Source organism: Gymnodraco acuticeps, unplaced genomic scaffold (genome assembly GCF_902827175.1).
Source record: "Gymnodraco acuticeps unplaced genomic scaffold, fGymAcu1.1, whole genome shotgun sequence".
NCBI classification, from domain to species: Eukaryota; Metazoa; Chordata; class Actinopteri; order Perciformes; family Bathydraconidae; genus Gymnodraco; species Gymnodraco acuticeps.
This window is the reverse complement of record NW_022992351.1, coordinates 6,963,505-6,981,710: the sequence shown is the minus strand read 5'-3', so window position 1 is coordinate 6,981,710 and position 18,206 is coordinate 6,963,505. Positions and strand designations below refer to the sequence as shown.

At 41.6% G+C, this 18,206-nt stretch overlaps 2 protein-coding genes across 4 annotated transcripts; one reads left to right on the top strand and one right to left on the bottom strand.

The window, feature by feature from the left end:
• The first annotated feature begins 357 nt into the window (after positions 1 to 357).
• Positions 358 to 4,939, top strand: ybx1 (Y box binding protein 1). Its single transcript, XM_034209124.1, has 8 exons — positions 358 to 660; positions 2,486 to 2,549; positions 2,796 to 2,829; positions 2,916 to 3,005; positions 3,115 to 3,396; positions 3,766 to 3,851; positions 4,122 to 4,408; positions 4,596 to 4,939. Exons 1-7 carry the CDS (start codon positions 555 to 557, stop codon positions 4,360 to 4,362), a joined length of 903 nt encoding a protein of 300 aa, XP_034065015.1. The 5' UTR covers positions 358 to 554; the 3' UTR covers positions 4,363 to 4,408; positions 4,596 to 4,939.
• A 1-nt stretch (position 4,940) lies between these two features.
• arhgef16 (Rho guanine nucleotide exchange factor (GEF) 16) lies at positions 4,941 to 16,829 on the bottom strand. Of its 3 annotated transcripts, none has more exons than XM_034209122.1 (16): positions 16,447 to 16,829; positions 16,201 to 16,263; positions 15,332 to 15,910; positions 14,779 to 14,830; positions 13,692 to 13,855; positions 13,425 to 13,481; positions 12,004 to 12,164; positions 10,509 to 10,661; positions 10,295 to 10,424; positions 9,938 to 10,012; positions 9,768 to 9,860; positions 9,470 to 9,621; positions 8,270 to 8,452; positions 7,746 to 7,816; positions 6,023 to 6,124; positions 4,941 to 5,910 (listed from the first exon to the last, which is right to left on the bottom strand). In XM_034209122.1, exons 3-16 carry the CDS (start codon positions 15,869 to 15,871, stop codon positions 5,771 to 5,773), a joined length of 2,073 nt encoding a protein of 690 aa, XP_034065013.1. In that variant the 5' UTR covers positions 15,872 to 15,910; positions 16,201 to 16,263; positions 16,447 to 16,829; the 3' UTR covers positions 4,941 to 5,770. The 3 variants fall into 3 exon arrangements, with proteins under 3 accessions (XP_034065013.1, XP_034065012.1, XP_034065014.1); XM_034209121.1 differs by having other exon boundaries at positions 16,658 to 16,829; XM_034209123.1 differs by lacking the exon at positions 16,201 to 16,263 and having other exon boundaries at positions 16,658 to 16,829.
• Positions 16,830 to 18,206: the final 1,377 nt, after the last annotated feature.

The following is an 18,206-nucleotide window of genomic DNA, read 5'->3' as shown; positions in this document are numbered from 1 at the left end:
TAAATATACTATTTACATCATGATCCGCAAATAAAATATGCATGTTATGTTTTATTTAAATTAGGTCAGTGATCCCTACCATACTTTCGGTGTAATAATATTTGTAGTTATCACGGTTTGCAGTACTTGAACATTCTGTAAAAATCCGGTAAAAAGACCATCAGCCCTGCAGACACTGTTCCAAAAGTGTCACGGTTATCTGTCTGACTTGTCTGGCTTTGACATCACTGTGGGGCGGTGAGAAGGGACAGGTACATCCCCCTTTAGCCAATCAGATTATCCTCAAATATGATTGACAGTTGCTTCGGTCAACAGGAACGCGTTGGCTTTCTCGTAGCCAATGCGAAGAACATTTGGGCGGGTCCCTGAGCAGGAACATTCCCCAGCACACCATCTCACTCTGCCCAGTTCGATCGGCAACGGGAGCGGAAAGAGGAAAGCAGAGAGCCCCAAGGCAGTAGCCCCCACCACCGCCGGCCCAGGTTACCATCTAGCACCGGGAAACATAGCAGAGAGCCGCCGCCGGCAGAAGCCATTACCAACCAGTAGTAACCATGAGCAGCGAGGCCGAGACACAACAGCCGCCCGATGCCGCTGCCGATGCGGAGAGCCCATCGAGCCCGGCAGCCGAAGCTTCCGCGGTGGATAAGAAGGTCATCGGTAAGACTGGAAATGAGCTAGTTAGCTAACGTGGTTTGGGATACCGTAGAGGCAATGCGCAAAAGCGGCAGTTGCAAGCGTTACCAACCGATCACCGGCTCCGTTAACGGTTGAAAAACCTCGCTAACATTCTGATAAACCCATCAACGATCATAGGGGAAATCTGCAGATTATACATTAAATGTTAATTTCGGCAAATAGCTTTTTTTGGTTTACTGATAATGTACAACGTGTCAGATGTCTGATAAAGAAACGTTAGTGTTTGAATGTGATATTGACGATGAGCAGTTTTTTTTTTATCTCAAAGGAAACCAAATAGATAGAAGAGAATATGGCCCTACCAGACAAGACATAAAAAAATGACAGTTGGAATGTAGGTAGTTGGTTATCGTAGCAACCTGTACATATCCAATGCTTGGTAATCTATTAAATAGCTGATTAACACCAGTAAGCGTTTGTCAAACTGACATACATTTAAGGTCAGAACAGTGATTTTAGATGTAATCCTGCATTTCAACCGGTTAATCTCTCCTGCTCACCGGCCTTCTAACCTCAAACAGCCGCCTCAGAAATCTATGTTACCGACTGGTCGCCAGAGGAACGACCGTTGAGGTTGTTTAATGACTCTGGTCTCCACACCAACGTTAGTGCCATTCTTAACACAAACAAGTTAGGCAAAATCAGTTGGCGTTACACGATAGCGATAATGTATATCAAGCATCATGGTGGCACACGAAGTTATTTCGTAATGCTAATGTAGCCGGCCACGACTACTTTCGTCGAAAGCAAGCTAACGTTAGCTCTTGGCCGTCCCTTTGTTCACACGGAACGGATGGTTCCGCGTTAGTAGATTTTTCTCAAAAAATCTCGTAACACATCAGCAAACTCGTAGCCAACGTGACCTGGCAAAACGTTCATAGCGATTCTGGTTAATAAATACATTGGAATATAACTGTCGGTTGTCGAATTTCGCTCTAATGCAGGGGCCTAGAGTTAGCTACTTACCAGGATGATAACGTTAGCTCGTCGGCTAACGAAGCTACATTAGCTATTTACATGGCTGAAGAGGAACCCAAAATGTCCGCCGTAGGATCCCACGGAATTCTTTTGCCATTAAGTTGCCTGTTCAATGAAAAACATAAACCACCATAACACCGCCCTATTTAGTTAAAATCAACCCAATGGTTTATTGTAAATACATGGTACACTGTGCTACAGTAGTTTCCGCTTGCTGGCTTTAATCCAAGCACATGGTTGAGACCCCGTTAGCAACTATGCTAACCAGCCAGCTGGGCTCGCTGCTTGCTAACATATCCGGGCGCGACTACCACGTGTGAACGCTCACATACTGAGCAGTGCGGATTAAAATGGGACAGTAGGTCTGTAGTCATTCAACTTGCTATGTACCACAGCTAATGTAGCATATATCTTTTGATATGCTATATTTCAGCATTCTATAAAACGCAGGCATTAATCATTTGGCTGAGAAATTACATTTCTGCATGTGAATAAGCGCAGTCATTTCTGAATCATAATGCTCTTGGTTCATACCTCACACCAAGTGCAGCTGGCACTAAACACCCACAAGTATCACGACCTATAAAAAGAGTGACAGTTGGGAGTTAAATATAACTCTCACATTATCCAGCCATTAGTTTTTTCAGCATCTGTTGTTATTTGATTCCTTATTTGTTACTCATTGGTAGAGGTCTTGTGAAACATGAATTGGCATGTTTGGGGCATGACATTTACACTCCCAGTATCTACAGGCTGAGATAACTTACCATAGCTTGGTTAATAATTGTTTTTTTGTGCCTCATTGCAGCAACTAAAGTCTTGGGTACAGTCAAATGGTTCAACGTCAGGAATGGATATGGTTTCATCAATAGGTAAGTAGACTCCACCCCTATCCCCATGTCCTTAAGACCCTGATATCATCTCTTGTGTGTGAAGGAACAGTCTCAATCCTATTATCGCTTTGATTTGCTTACAGAGCTGACCAGACCATTTGTCTGCTTGTCTCAAGGCTGTTGTTATGCATAGTACTTAACCCTAAGCAGATATATTGTTGCATTCTGTAACAAGATGCTCCTTACTTCCAGTAACTGAGGGTTTTTCTTCCTTTTATCTTTTAGGGATGATACAAAAGAGGACGTTTTTGTACACCAGGTACGTTTTAGGTAGTGGTTCTTAAATGATGATTTAAAATGATCTTTAATATCAAATCTAACATCTTAACCGTTCATGATTTTTAGACAGCCATCAAAAAGAACAACCCGAGAAAATACCTTCGCAGTGTTGGAGATGGAGAAACTGTGGAGTTTGACGTAGTTGAGGGAGAAAAGGTAAGCCTAGCTTTGTTTGACCAAAAAAATAATTTCAGTATTTAGCTCTTACATTTTTTTATAAATTATTTTCCTCGATTATAATTTTTGCTATTCTTTTTTCAAAAAGGGAGCAGAGGCGGCAAATGTCACCGGCCCAGAAGGCAGTGCAGTCCAGGGTAGTAAGTACGCTGCTGACCGGAACCGCTTCAGGCGCTATCCCCGAAGAAGGGGCCCTCCCCGCGCTGGAGAATATCCAGACAACTACCAGAGTGACGGAGAGGGTGAGCCAAGCAACGGAGGTCGTGAAAAAGGCAGCCGAGATGGGGGAGAGAGCGCCCCTGAAGGAGAATCCCAGCCACAGCAGCGCAGACCCGCTTATCCCGGCAGACGGCGCTACCCTCCATACTTTGTACGTAGACGCTACGGCCGCCGGCCCGTATACTAACGCACCACGTGGAGAAATGCTTGAGGTACGCCGTCACAGGGCTTCATCCTGAAGCAGGCACCCAGCAGTCCCACTCGGGCCACTTGATATGTTGTCATACACAACACCCTCTCTTTTCAACATTCACGTGGTTGTGAGCAAAGAATCTTGGTGTATCGGGGGTCTGGCCAATATTTCGCAAATTGACCAAAATCTGTTATCAGCCTCAACATTAAGTAGAAATCTGGCCAGTTTCCTTCCAAAGGCCTGTACACTGCATAACAAATATTCAGTTAGACCAGTGTTATCTTTGATGAAAGCTGCGTGTAAGTGGTTTGATCTTTTTGATTTCAGGGAGGCGAGGGCGACGAGAGCCAGGGAGGTCCTGATCAAGGCAAACAACCAGCGAGGCAGAGCTACTACAGAGGCTTCAAACCAAGGTTCAGTCCAAGGTTTGCGTGTTGGCTTCATTGGCGAAATGCTTTAACAACGGGAGAGAAAAGCAATGGGCTGTCTACATTTAAAATGTTCAATTGAGCTTGAAAAACCCCCAAAACAAATGCCTCCTGTTTTGGATGGAAAAGCTCTCCCTTTGTTGAAGCCCAACCTCAAATTGTAGCTGTGCATTCAAATTTTGCTTGTGTACATTTTTTTCCAAGTTATGAGTTATTGTATAATTCATTAAAGTAACGTTTACTTGTTCACCTCAGGGCTCCACCCCGCCCCAGACCGGCACAGGAAGGCGAGGAGGACAAGGAGAATCAGGGAGGCGAAGGTGGTCAAAACCAACAGCCCCGCCAGCGTCGCTATCGCCGCAACTTCAACTATCGCCGCAGACGTCCACAGGCTGGCGACAAACCCGGCCCAGAAAACAAGGAGGCCAAGACAGGAGGTGACCCACCTGCAGAGAAAACGTCCGCTCCCGAGGCCCAGCAGGGTGGGGCTGAGTAGGAAACAACCTGCCCACCGGCACCTACCATCGTTTACCATCGTCCGGGTGAGTTAATAGCTTCTCCAATAAATCCAACATTTTAGAGCTAAGTTGGGCTAGCTAGACAGTCGTTTCCACCCTAAGGCTATTTAGTGCAGAATCAAGGACACATCTATTGTTTTATCTACATAGCAATATCTGCCATCTGGAAAACAGCATACAGAACTAATTTACTATTTTTCTTCTTTTGCAGTTTTTTTGTCAACAAGAAGAAACATCAAACAAGATCTGAGCAATAAAGATTTGACTTGACGATCGTCACAAGCTTGCACCATGCATTTGACCAGATTACCACCGATTGCCTGCAGAATCTATGCAGACTTGTTTTTTTTTTCCATTATTTTTATGTGACAGCTACAAAAAGTTTTGGGGAAACAGCAAATGTTTTTCTAAATCTGTCCTAAGTTTTTACACCAAATGGTTTTTAAAGAAAAAATAGAATTTGATATCTGGTCAGTTTGACATTTTTAAATAACTTTTTATGTATTCAAACATTTTAACAAAATGCAAGCTCAAATAAAAATCCAGAAACCAGGACCATTGTCTCAAGTGTTTGCTTTATTCTTATATTTCAAGTATATTGGCTTTGAACAATGACACCAACTTAATTTATCTTTCAGTTACATAGTATACGGTTAGGTTGGGAGTGTTTTTGCTTTTCAAATATGAATACCGTCAGAACCAAAGCAGTATGTCAAACTGCATTTAATAGTGGTAAATATATATTTCTACATTGATTATGGGTTCACATTTAATAAAGAAACCTACACAACATGTTGCAGTGATACACGGGATGTAAGAAATCCAACCAACATTTAGCATAAAATCCAGTTACCCAACTTGTTAGGTATGGGACAGTGTCATGTAGACTTAAATGTTGGTGCTCTTAGATTTTTCAATTAAAAGTCCCAGGCTGTATTTCAGGTTCATTGTTTAGAACAGCAAGTAGGTTTTAAATTCACATTCACAACAAAGGAAATAAAATGGGTGTGCTGTACAAGTGGAAAGTTCTTTCTTTAATGGTCACATACATAGAAGGTGAACAAAAATACCTTTAACCAGTCTGAGATGTCACTGTCATCCTGATAGTCATATTTTGAAATAATTGGATTGGACAGTCTGATAAGGGTAACATGAAGCTGGCTGGAATCAACCCAGGACCCTCATGGTCACATTGTATTCAACGTAGTCCACCTTGGTACCAGGACAACATAGGTGGCAATTATTTTAGCTTTTCATATCCTGGTAAACAGGTAGTATAGCATTTAGTCATGGAATGTTCAGTACGACACGGAAACAATGCAATCTTAATAACTGAACATAATGGGCGTCACCAGTCTTCTCAATGGTAGTTATTTTGTCCATCTCTCAAACATTGGTCTCTTTGCGCAGGCGCTTCATACGTTGCATGTTGTTTTCAATGGCCATGAGGTCTGTGATCTCTGTGGCACAGGTAGCAGGAAACCAGCCTCTCACTCCATCGCGCATCCTCTCCCCATAGCACCATGCTAGGAAGAGCAGACCAAAGTTACCATCTTAGCACTCTCGTTTTAATATGAATTGTAGTGATGAGCACGGAGGTCTGAAGATGATGCTATGAGAGTATGTGCACACACTCACCGTCCTCTTTCTGCAACAAGATGACAAGCTCAGCCTGTTTCAGCCCCAACTCATCCAGCTCCTTTGGCATGTAGGATTTGTTGGCCTCATACTGTGGAAGACCTGAAACACATTCCCATAATGCAATGTGATTCACACAATCAAAGCTTTTTATGGAAGACATCACATTTCTGTATTTAAAGTCTTTGTCTAACAGCATTTTGTACATGGTTCTTGGAGTAGACATAACATAATACTTCATCCGCATAATTGACATTTGTTCATCAATTACTTAGGGTTACCTTGTATTTACATGCCTCACGTCAAACACAACTAAAATCCTTCACAAAAGGGGAGCCAGGTTTAAAACAGCCAAACAAACTAAACGGATTTACACACTCAAACAACTTAAAATCGTAGTATTGTATATCCGTCATTTGTTCACTAATTCCCAAACATGCATTTTCGCTTAAAACATACTATTTAAAAACACAAACAACCTGAAGCTTTCAGAGGTGATCTACACGTCTGTGCGAGTCCTGGCGTGTTCCAAATAGTGAGGTTCAGGGAGAATGCATGCGTTTAAGAACTAGTTCACAAACAACTGATCAAATAAACTTGTATTTTACTGCATAAAGAGAACAAGATTTAGTTAAGATGTTTTGATCAAGTGTGCTGTAATTGAACGCAGCCCAATCAAGGTTTCTCAATTTTTTGATTCTTTGCTTCCTGTTTAAGAAACGTTTTCTTCAAGGTTAAAAGATGATATGGTGAGTAATTGAGACAAATGACTATTTTGTAGATTAAGTGTTACCTTAAAAACCATATTGTTTGTACTCTGAACACAATGTCTAAACACATCACTTCCTGGAATGTGTCATGCACCCTAGACACACCCTTTGATCGTGAAATCAGAGAGAGAGACTAAAGCCATTATGCAAACGGCCTCTGTGAATGGTGATTGTGAAGGTGGTAGTTCGAATGATGAAAGTGACATATCAAAAGGGCTTGTAGATCTTTAAACAAGAGTATTACTTCTTTAAAGAGTTTGTTTGTATCAGCGGTTTGTTGTCACAGAATAACAAAAATATAGATCAGATGTCCCTGCAACGTGTTGGAAGGCCAAGGAAGAACCCGTTACATATTGGAACAAATCTGATTCATAGAGTAGATACACACTTTACTTTTGTTAATAGTACATGATGAGGGCAATTAGCATTTTTCTGTGCTCTCTGACTGCTTATTTAATCAAACAAATATGTTGAGTGTTATCCAAAATTCTGTGCATTTGCCTTTGGACCAATATGTATAATTCTGAATGACTGCTTCACATCTGTCTAGTTTTAAAAATGGTTCTGTGGATGTCCAAGGCACATACTGGAGGATCACACAGTCCGACATCTGTTTCATATATATGCAGGGTGAGAGTGAAATGGGATTAATAATGCTTTTTATTTGAATATATTCTCTTGTAAAAAACCTTGTAAACCCTGAGTCAGGATTCAAATAGATAGAACATTTGTAGTTTAAATCTCTGGAGAAAAGATGAAACCTAAGCAGCTGTAGTGTGAATAGGACTGACTAGAAATAGTTTCATGACTAATTAATCATTTACACACGAAAGGTAAGAACCAGATTTTTATTTTTATTAATTGTCACTTTTTAAAAACACTAACTGGTTAGGCTTAAGGAATGGTGTATTTACACAGGGGTTCCTCCCTTTGTAAAGAACCTGCTGACTTACCATCTTTGCAGGTTAAGACTCCTGCCTGCTTGTGTTCTGTGAGAGCAACTATCCAACGTGCCCGATCCACCCTTGGAAGCAGAGATACAAAATACGGTGAAATATGTTTAACGTATTGTACACCTGATAACACACAAATTCAGTTTCTTATGAGTGCTTTATGAAAAGGAGCATGTAAGGTTGCAAGTAAAACTTCTGTCAGTAGAGGGAGACAAACGCAAAACATCAGACATGGTTTCCCTTAAGGATGTTCCATGAGCCATGAGAGCGTGTGAATGTGATATAAAAAAAAAAAAATCAATATAGTTTGCCACCTTAATCTTAACCACCAATATTTAGTGCAGCGAGATTGTATTTGCAGATATGTAGCCAGTTTGTTACAGAAAAATGTTCCCTCTCCAGACCTTATTATTAAATAATACCTGTATATACTCCTTATACTTAAACCTTGAGCTTTTCAAACATATTAACAACGGTGCTTATTATGTAAAGTTCTTGGCTGATGGGGATGAGAGCGGCTGTACCTGGACTCGGCCACCAGGGAGATCTGCTCCGCTCTGTTGTCGCTGTTCTTGCTCATCAGCAGCTTGAAGGACAGATAGTGGCTGGAGCTGTTTTTGGAAGGTGGAGACATCCGTCCTTCTGCCTCCTCCACCACCTCCACATTCTCCAAAGTCGCGTAGTCCATCACCACAAAGCTCTCCTCACTGAAAAAACAAATGTATATTACTCATATTTTCTTTTAAATCATCCACAGCTATAATGGGAATTTAAGTGTTTGCCCACCCAGCCAATAGTGTATTAACACATTCAAACGACATTCCGTTATATGCTAATAGCAGCAGACTGGCTTGCAGTCTCCACTTAACAAGCTGAAAATGACTGCAGTGTTGTGGGAAGCGTATTCCTCAGTGCCGACATTGTTTTGTTTCTCCCTAACTCAAAACAGAAAGCTATAGTCTGTCGAGCTGACACGCTGAATGCAAGATTGAAGAATCTCAAGTATGCAAGCACAACATCCATGCTCTCTCCTTTCTCTGTCCCCTTCCACTCATTTAAATCTGTTCCTTATGTTGTCAGCAGCTGGATCTACTCAGTGTCCACAGGGTCCAGCAGGAGAAGTGCACAAAGCTCATGAAATGCTTCAAAATATGGTCTCAGTCTGCATTTTACCCACTGGTCTCTTTTTGAATCTAAAGTGAATAATTAGGAGTGTAAAAGAAGCTTTACATTTCAATTACATCACTTCCTGTCCTAGTGTTTTATTATGAGAGGCTAAATGAATATGAAGTGATCCTATTAGAATGAATAGGCTTGTCATTATCATAACATTGTTGACTTATTATCCAGCACTCCTGGGGTGTTACTTGTATCATTAATATTCAATTGAACTGCAATGTTTGTTAACAGCAATCTTATTTATTTTGTTGTGTGGTTTTTATCCTCTTAATGTTTAATTTATTACGCATTTTCTTAAGAATTAAAAAGTTAACATGCAATGTTATATACATGTCATTATATTGTCTTGTGGCATAAAAGTCTTACAATTAAATTAATATTGTTTATTAAAATAAATTCCGGACCAATTTATCATTCAGCAAGAGGTATCCTGACAGTCCTTTTGGAAAAACTTTTTTTTTTTTTAAAGATATGTCAGTTTTTTTCCACTTAATATGATTTCATACATTGAGTGAGCAGATAACTCTGCATTTGATCCCACTGACCTCTTCTTCTTTGTGACGATCAGCACGTCGTTGAAGAGGAACAGGTAGTAGCTTCGGTTGCTGAAGGCCCTCCAGATGCTGAGCTCCTCGCTGCAGAGGGCCAGCTCCCCACGCTTCTTTAGCCACCGCGACGACGACACCAGAGGAAATGGCTGCAGGGGGGGGGGACACAAGTTATCATCTCAGGTCAGAAAACAGAATATGCATCACAACTGCATGATTGGAATCGATGCAAAGCGTGATCGAAGTTCCAATATGCAATTTCCCCTCAAGATGTTTTGTTGCAGAAACAACTTACTTTGATTTTACCAAAGTCCATGAGTTTCTGCATGGTGTACATCTGCTCTGTTCTCTCCATTCGTTGAGCTCCATCATTGCAGCTAGTGACCAACTGTAGAAATAACAATCAAACATCAACGATAAGCCAAAACCAATTGACATTAAAGAGTGTTTTCACAACATCTCTACCTTGCTGATGGCGTGCAGCGACCAGACAGCAGCGAAGTACTCCGCCGTCTTGTCTGGAGTTTTCTGGCAGATTGTCTGTGAGGGGAGACAACAGTTACGAAACCTTTAACATATCAGTTATTTATGTACCGCGGGTAAAACAACCTCTCAATGTGTAGCTAAAAATAATCAATCATGTAACATTAACCCTAGTTTAGATGCGCGTATAGTTGTGTGGATATGTTTCCCCAAAAATGTCTCTATGATGCATAAATATGTGGACTTAACAAGTAGGAAGAAATAGCTAGTGTGTCTCTCAGACTCCTACACTGTCTTCAAATATGTCAATCATGTTGTCAAAATGAAGGTTAAACTGACGTCCAGCAGCAGGGGCAGTCTGGTGACTCGCTGCATGGGAAGGATGAGGAAAGAGATCATGGGCAGGGCTCCACATTCACTGCTCGCTTCAATCTGGTTCAGGGTCTCTTTGAACGCAGTGTTACTGGTCCTACAGATGGAATAAACAGGGAAGTTCAGCAAATTCAGAAAATACAGTATTAGCTCAGCCGTTACAGTTTGTGTTGCCCCTCACAGCAGCTTCTGCAGCGTCCTCTGCTGGAAAGTCTCGTTGGAGCAGTACACGATGTAGGGCTCAAAGTGGTGGGCAGCGTGGTTCTGAACAATATCGCTAATGTCCCTGATCACCGGGTTGTCAGAGTGACGCCGTTCAAGGTCCTCAAAAAACCTGAAAATGGAGATAGAGAGAGGGAGGGGGAGGTAAGTAAAGAAGTGAATATACTGTGTTTTCTCTCCCATGGATTAATTACCTGAGCAGGATACACACAGCTGAAACAGGTACAACAGTCTAATATGAAGTCACCTTAAGGTCATAAGGTTTCATCGGATGTTGTAAACATTGACTGTAAACCACCTTATTTGTACTATTGATCTTTTAAAAAATATTCAGATAATGAGATTTTTGCATGACATTCATCAGTTAACTGGATATAATGACTAAGTGGAAAAGCCAAACAATACAGCAACGTGCCCAGTCTGGTAAGTTTATCAAATTAAAAGGTCTTTACTATAGTGCAACCAGGAGAATACCACATGTAGGCCATATTGAAATATCAACAATCTAAGATGATATTGAGTCTGATAGTAATGTTTGGTAAGGTTTGTATGTGTTGTGTCACATGAAGAAGTTATTAAAGCCTGAATTTTGAAAACAAAAGACGTCCTTCATTTAATTATTGGATTCTGAAAAATGTGCAGTCCAGAAAAATCCTGAAAGCACACAGGCTGATAGTCTAATCTGTTAATGCAGTAAAATACTAAAATACAGGTGAAGCTCTCTGTTCAAGCATTGTGAAGGCTTTCCATTATCTGCATTATTAGAAAAGGATAAATGACTTACAGCCCAACCCTTGCTAAGGGACTTTTTAACAAAAAGGAGTAAAATGACACCTGGAAAGCGGCCCAACCCAGAAAGCAAAGTAAGGACACACATTCACACACAGATACTGCGAGTCAGATCACAGCTCCTGGGACACTTTCTGCCTTCTAGTTTCACAGATCCGGTTTTACTTTGAGTCGTAGAATTAGAGCATTAAAAGACAAGACAGTTGTTTTCTTGCTGCTAAAACTGGATCTATTTCCATTCAAAATAATGTAACCAACAAAGCACACAGCAACACAGGCCGCTCTCAGGCACATTAACACGGCAAAGCCCGGGAAGAACAGCAAGGCAGCAAAACCAGTTTGGCCAGCATGTTTTAACACGTTGATGGGGCCTTCAGGATACTGAAACATACTTGGGGCAAATACTCTACCTGAAACTTTAAATCAACAACTGCTTGAAACAACATATCAGTGGGAAAAAAACATTAACTGTGTGACAAAAAACTTAGTGTGCAGCCCTTTTAAACATGTGTAGATACAGTATGCAGATAATCAGTCCATTACAATGCTTTACACACTGATAACATCATCGGATCCTTTTTTTTATGTGGCAACAACCCTCCCCTAGCTTTAGTTTTCCACCACACACACTCACAAACAATAGAGTAAGCCTATGTTGTGCCCACCTTTTGCTGACTTGGTGAATAACAGAGATGTTGGAGAAGAGGTGATGGTGCTCTGTGGCTGTCATTGTTTTCTTCAGAGCTTCACTACTCTTAAAGTGACGCACGAGGATGCCCAGGCTGTGCAGATACGAATGCTCCGATGTGATTATCTCGAAAATGGCCTGGAAGAAGACCATAAATAAAGGATCCACAAACATTACAACATGCACTTTATTCCTGCTTAAACTGTTAATAACAACATGTGATGCTGTTATTGTTTGATCCCTGAGGGTATGTTATTTTTGGCAGAGGTTTTGATTTACTTCAAATATTGGGTTCTTTTTAGATTTCCTAGATTTCCTTTGAACGAGAATCCAAATAAATGGCCTCTGCTTTTGCAGGTTTTAAACAAAACAATGTGCAATAGACCCGTCTCTTACACAAATAATCAATATGCTGTGAATTAAATGAGTTCTGGTCATTTAAATTCTGTATATCTGACATTTACTGCTGTTCTTACTGGATGTTTTAGAATAGACTGAAACTGGATTATTGAAGGACATCAGCTACCTATACCAGCAGACTTCCAAACATATCAGCAGTGGTTAAATAGTAGCAGTGTTGTGGTTTTTACTGTATGACAGTATGTATGAAAACATTGAAATGGAGGGCTGAGGTAATCTCTCCTGTTTTTGGTCAGGATCTGTGAGCCATCAGGTTAGTGATGACATCACCTCCTGTAAAAGCCAAGTGTCCTCAGACAGGACCAAAGGGCAGTAGCTGAGCTAAATCAAGAACACATATCTCTGAAAATCTTACACCAACATTAATGTTGATGTTTCTCACAAAGTAGCAGTAAATGATAGTCTGTCTGGATGACCTGGTAAAGCTCTTCTCCATCTGAACAATGGTGGGGAGATTTATTTCCTGATTTAATAGGAAAGCAGTGCGTTTAGTTCATTTCAGTTAGCCCCAAACTTAAGCAAAATGATTTTATGCCCGTAAAAGTAACAGTAAATTACTCAAGTACTAAAGCTGAATATAAGGGGACTAAAGGTACAGAGTGAGACAAGCAGCTGCTCAGCAGATGGACTGAGTGTGATCACACTGGCAGGGTGTGGCTTTATTCAAGGCCTGCCGTGCACACAGGGTAGACCTTTGATATTGACACATGTGTTGTTAGACTGACGGGGAAATCCAATGTCAGATAGTTTCACACTGTAGAGATGGCGCCAGTCTGTGATGTTAAACTGCTTTCTATAAGTATATATATATGTATATATGAAATATAACTGCCATACTGAAATTACGTTTTCTATGTCTAGTAGTGTATTGTCTATAGAACTGTCGGTATTTGTTCAACGTTCTTTTCTCCCTTTGTAACTGGACATTTATAGGCATACTTTGAATGCATACCTGAACACACACATAAACACACTTACCTCTTGTCTCTTTCTCTCCAGAGGTGAGATCAATGTCAGGATACCCGTGTCCCTCACCTTTGTAAGAGATACAAGAAAACTAATCTTAAACTTTGCATTCCGCTGTATATTCGAGATTAAGCTTGTTTTGAAAATGGTGGAAATGTCAAGACTCTATCCAGTCAGACAAGCTTTATGGGTATTCTGGAATCTAGAGCAAACTAATAATCAGACTTCTTTGATTCCCTCAATGTGTATTATGTTTGTCAGTGCAGTGGGGGGGTTTACCTGAGGCAGCTGGCTCCATGTGAGCTGTACGGGCCGGTAGCTCTTCACCACGATGCCCTGGTCCTCCACGGGAGGCTCCACCACCACAAAGTCATCCAGCAGCTCGTCCTGGTTGGTGGAGTGCAGCCCTCGCTCTCGGATCTCCTGGTAGAGGCGCGGTGTAGCTGAGGATCGCATCAACAAACACTTGAGTTATGTCTTAGTTAGCGGACATTATTTCAGAATTTAAAGTCACGTAAAAAACTATTTTCATGATTATAGACGCAGGAAAATCACAGCAAATTCCTAAAAAGCATAGTTGGAAAGGGTGAAAATACAGTTCGTCATTTCTTAACCGAGATATTTCTCTCACAACAGGCTAATGCATGGAGGATTATGATGTAATTCACCCATAAATCTGTCGGATGCCTTTGAATTAAGTTATTTGTCTTTATTTTGTTAAGTGTTTAATACGACAATGAGTAACTTCGCAGATTAAAGTGTGGGAGGTGAGGAGGCATCTGTTTGGAACAAAGTGACAGGGTTAGTTCGATTGAAATGCAGATTTATGCCAGCAGTGGGTGTTAGTTAGTGAAAGATCACAGGTTCTATTCTCACAGTGTTTAATGTGGATGTGAAGCTGATGATGCGTTGAGATGGAAATTGGTCATCTTGTTTTTCTGCAATGACCAATCCTTCATCCTACAAATATTGAGCCCCACCTCTTACAAGTGACAAACAGCTCTTTAATCAAACCTTCTCATGCCTGCATTTTTATAGCTCAAAGCAAAACAGGAGAAGTGGCAGTGTGTTGAAGGAGGAGCGTTTAGTTTCAACACTAAACCAAACCCAGCTATCTGACATTCAGCATGCTGGGAACATTCAGAGTGAATGATTTCCTGTTCGGTCCTCTCCTGATGCCTCAAGGGATCTTTTCTACGCTATGACAGATTTGATTGCATCCAGCTATAAAGTTCAGTTTTAGGCTTTACATTTTGAATTGAGAACACATTCAACACCAAAAAAACGCCATAGGCAGTACTATTTCCAATCTATTTGTGTTCTTATAGCAACATTAGAGAAATGGACAGAGTGACACATTACATACCATCTTTGAAGGACCCACGCTTGTTCTGGTTCCTCTTTCTCCCCAGGGTTCTCTAAAGGGGAGACAGCAGTGAAGTGTTTAACGCTGTAGAATGCATAAGTCTCAATAACACTTTATTAGACCTTTTTTCCCGAAATGTTCTTTTCTTTTCAGCACTTCTTTTAATCCCTAAATGAAGATTTTTGTTTAAGTATACTCCTGTAAACACTATGGGGCCTTCCTCCACATGTACTGGTCTGGAAGATAGGAAACAGTTGTGGGAACACGCCATCGACATCACTATAATTTAACAGAGGTCACTGCCAATGCTAATGGCTATGCCGACTGTGACATATGAGGCTATTGGAAAACTTAAACTAAAGGATATAACTGGCATCAAACTTGGCACTTTCATCTAGAATGTTGCTTCTGTTAGTCCTCTATTACAACAATCATAATTTACTTTGTACAGTAATTGTTATTAGACAACCTCAACTACAAATTCCAGGAAATCTATGAGTTTATGATAAAGTAACATAGTACAATACTGCCCTTTGACCCCATCCCTGTGTACCTTGCGTCCAGGACCAGGACTGGCTGCTCGGTCCTCTTTGACAGGTTTCAGCGTGGATGCGGCCCCCTGTCCCGACGCCATGGCCTCAATGTCCAGGCTGGTCACGGCCGCTCTGTATGACTTGTTCCTGCGGTTCCTCCTCAAAGCAAAGCCGTCTCCATCACTGTCATAATCCTCCCAGGACAAATCTGGCCCCTGAGTTGAGTGGCGGCTCCTGGTCGCACTGGTGGAGTTCTCCAGTCCCACAGGGAAGGTCACCACGGTGGTGTGGTGGCGGACTTTATGCCGGCTGGCCAACTTCTTTGGGATGAGCTGGTTTTTGCCAACTTTCCGCGCTGCAGGACTCTGGGTGCTCAACACCACCTGCTGAGGCACCACCAGCCTGGCTACTACATCTTCCTGTGGTCGGGGTGTTTCAGATTGGGGTGCAGGGGAGCAATCATCTCCAGGCTCAGATATATGGAGTTCTGTGGAGAAGACGCTCTCCAGAATTAGAGGGGCCTGGTGGCCCATGCAGCTGTCTGACTGGCTGTTGGACATGGTGCCTCCCGCCTCCCGGTCTACTGAGCTCTGCAGCACCTACAACATTGAAGGAGGGTAAAATGACTTTACTTCAAGTTCAAACTACATGCAGCGAACATGTACAAACCAGCACCTTAAATGGAAACATGAGTAATAATCAGCAGGAGTAATATAAGTCTCTCTTGTCTTGATGACCCTAAAATACCACCAGTGACCTACAGTGGGGCTCCAAGATGTATTCCCATCAGAGAACAGAGCCTCTTCCAATTCCCAACTTACACACTCCCAGTCAGACGGTTGTGTCTCAGTCCTAAAACTCCTATCAAGGGACTCAACCCGTGACTCACCGCTCACTCTTACACTGCACTTGTCCACACCAAAGCCCACAGGGGAGACCTGCTACAGCAAATCTGTGCGCAACAGAAACGAGAAGAAACACGTATTCACTCTTTCTTTATGACGAATATACCCCAAACCTGTGCAAAGAGTAGCCTGTTTAAAGTGTAAACAAGTTATCATTCAGGCCCATGTCATTATAGTGACAGTGTCAATATTAGATACATTCACAACAGAGTTAAAAAAAAAGTTCTTACAGCAGTTTTGAAATACAGTTGCGCCTCAAGAGGAATACAAAAAGTTGCTTGCTCTTTCTGTTCACTCACACCCCGATTGTCAAATAACTTCGCTCCTTGTAAGAAGGATTAGGGTGGGAGAAAAAAATGTCTGCCTCACATTCCCATGGTTCATAACAGCGAGGTGAAACGCAGTTCAGCAAACACTGAGATTGTGAACAGGCTGTCTTACCTGTGCGAGGTGACCATACAAACACCAGCCTTCGTATTGAATGATATCCGTCCTCAGTCCGTCCTCAGGGGGCTGCTGTCCTGAGCGTGCTTAAGTGCGGCTTTCAGTAGCAGAAGTAGTCCTCCGCTGCACTCTGTCACTATTTCTTCTTACTCACTCACTTCCTCCTCTGTTTGCAGGCGCCTATTAAGCCGCGCTGCCTACGTCACCGCAGGTAAGCAATCAATCATCGCAAACTGACAATTATTCGAAGCAGGTAGGGGCTTGCATCTGCGGAAGCATTTATTCACAGATAAGCATCTTTAATATTTAAATGAAGATGGTGTTACTGTCGCTGGATAACTTAATAATCCGGTTTGGCAAGATAAGAGGGCAAGATTTCCATTAAAGTATTTAAAACGTCAGAGTTTGACTTGGAACTGTACATGTCGTTTTAATCAGTTTGAACTAAGCTAATGTTTTGCTTTTTTGATCTTTGTACACTTTTCTACAGTTTCCTTCTGTTTGTTGACAACTGAAATTGGATTGATTGGCTGCAAACAGCTCGAGGGCTCCCTCTCGTGGCCAACAGGAGGCACTGCATGCTCGCATTAATTATTTCCATGGCATTATTGTTGTGTTCACCTAGTGAGTCAACAAGTGTGTCATCGAGCCTAAATGTGCTGGAGGCTCTTCCTTTGACGGGAACAACCACAGATCTGTTTTGAGTAATTTTCCATATGTTTATATCCTCTCTGTCTGTAGAAAGATACTTTTCATTGCATGAGTGTCAAAATGCAGTCACATACTATAAAGATGTTGAAGTGAAATCAGAACGAAGGCTGAGGGTGATGGGTCTGCCCCAAGTAAGGTGGATGGAGGTATGGTGGGAGGAGATCTGCATCTCCACTTTACCCCCCTGGCCACGATTTGGCACGTTTAGTTTTATTCATTTTAAATGTAAAACACGTTCCACCACTTTCTTAGTCGAAACTGAAAATATATTTAAAGTTCCAAAACGTAATCTTTACATGACATGCCTGGGATGCTAGTATGACATTTACAATGTATACTCTTTAAGAACAAGGTTTATCAACCAACAGAGGCCACAGCAGGATTACTGTGCCCTCTAGCGATGAGTCAGGCGTGTGTGAAGGTGTTCCAAAGTTTTGTATTTCTTCATTAGCAGGAATGGTGGTGCACATATTTTAAAAGGGTTATTCAATGTTGTAGGAAGAACAAATAACACCAAACTAAGAACCTTTTATGATTTATGATAATTAAAAAACAGGGTAAGTGGGAGGGGGTTCATGTGGTGCTAATGGTTAGATAGGGAGAAAATATGTTATTCTTCCTTTCTCCTTGACCTTGTCTGTTTTAAGGGTCAGCCCCTGAAAACCCAGAGAGAGCATATCATTTAGCATTTTTTCTTTGAAAGGTTGAACAAAAATGATTAGTGTATGTATTTTGCAGGATCAGGAGCTTTACCTCCTTCTCCATCCTGCTCTCCTTGTACCAGCCCTCCTCCTTGTAGAGCCACTCCTCCTCCTTGTTGAGCCACTCCTCCTCC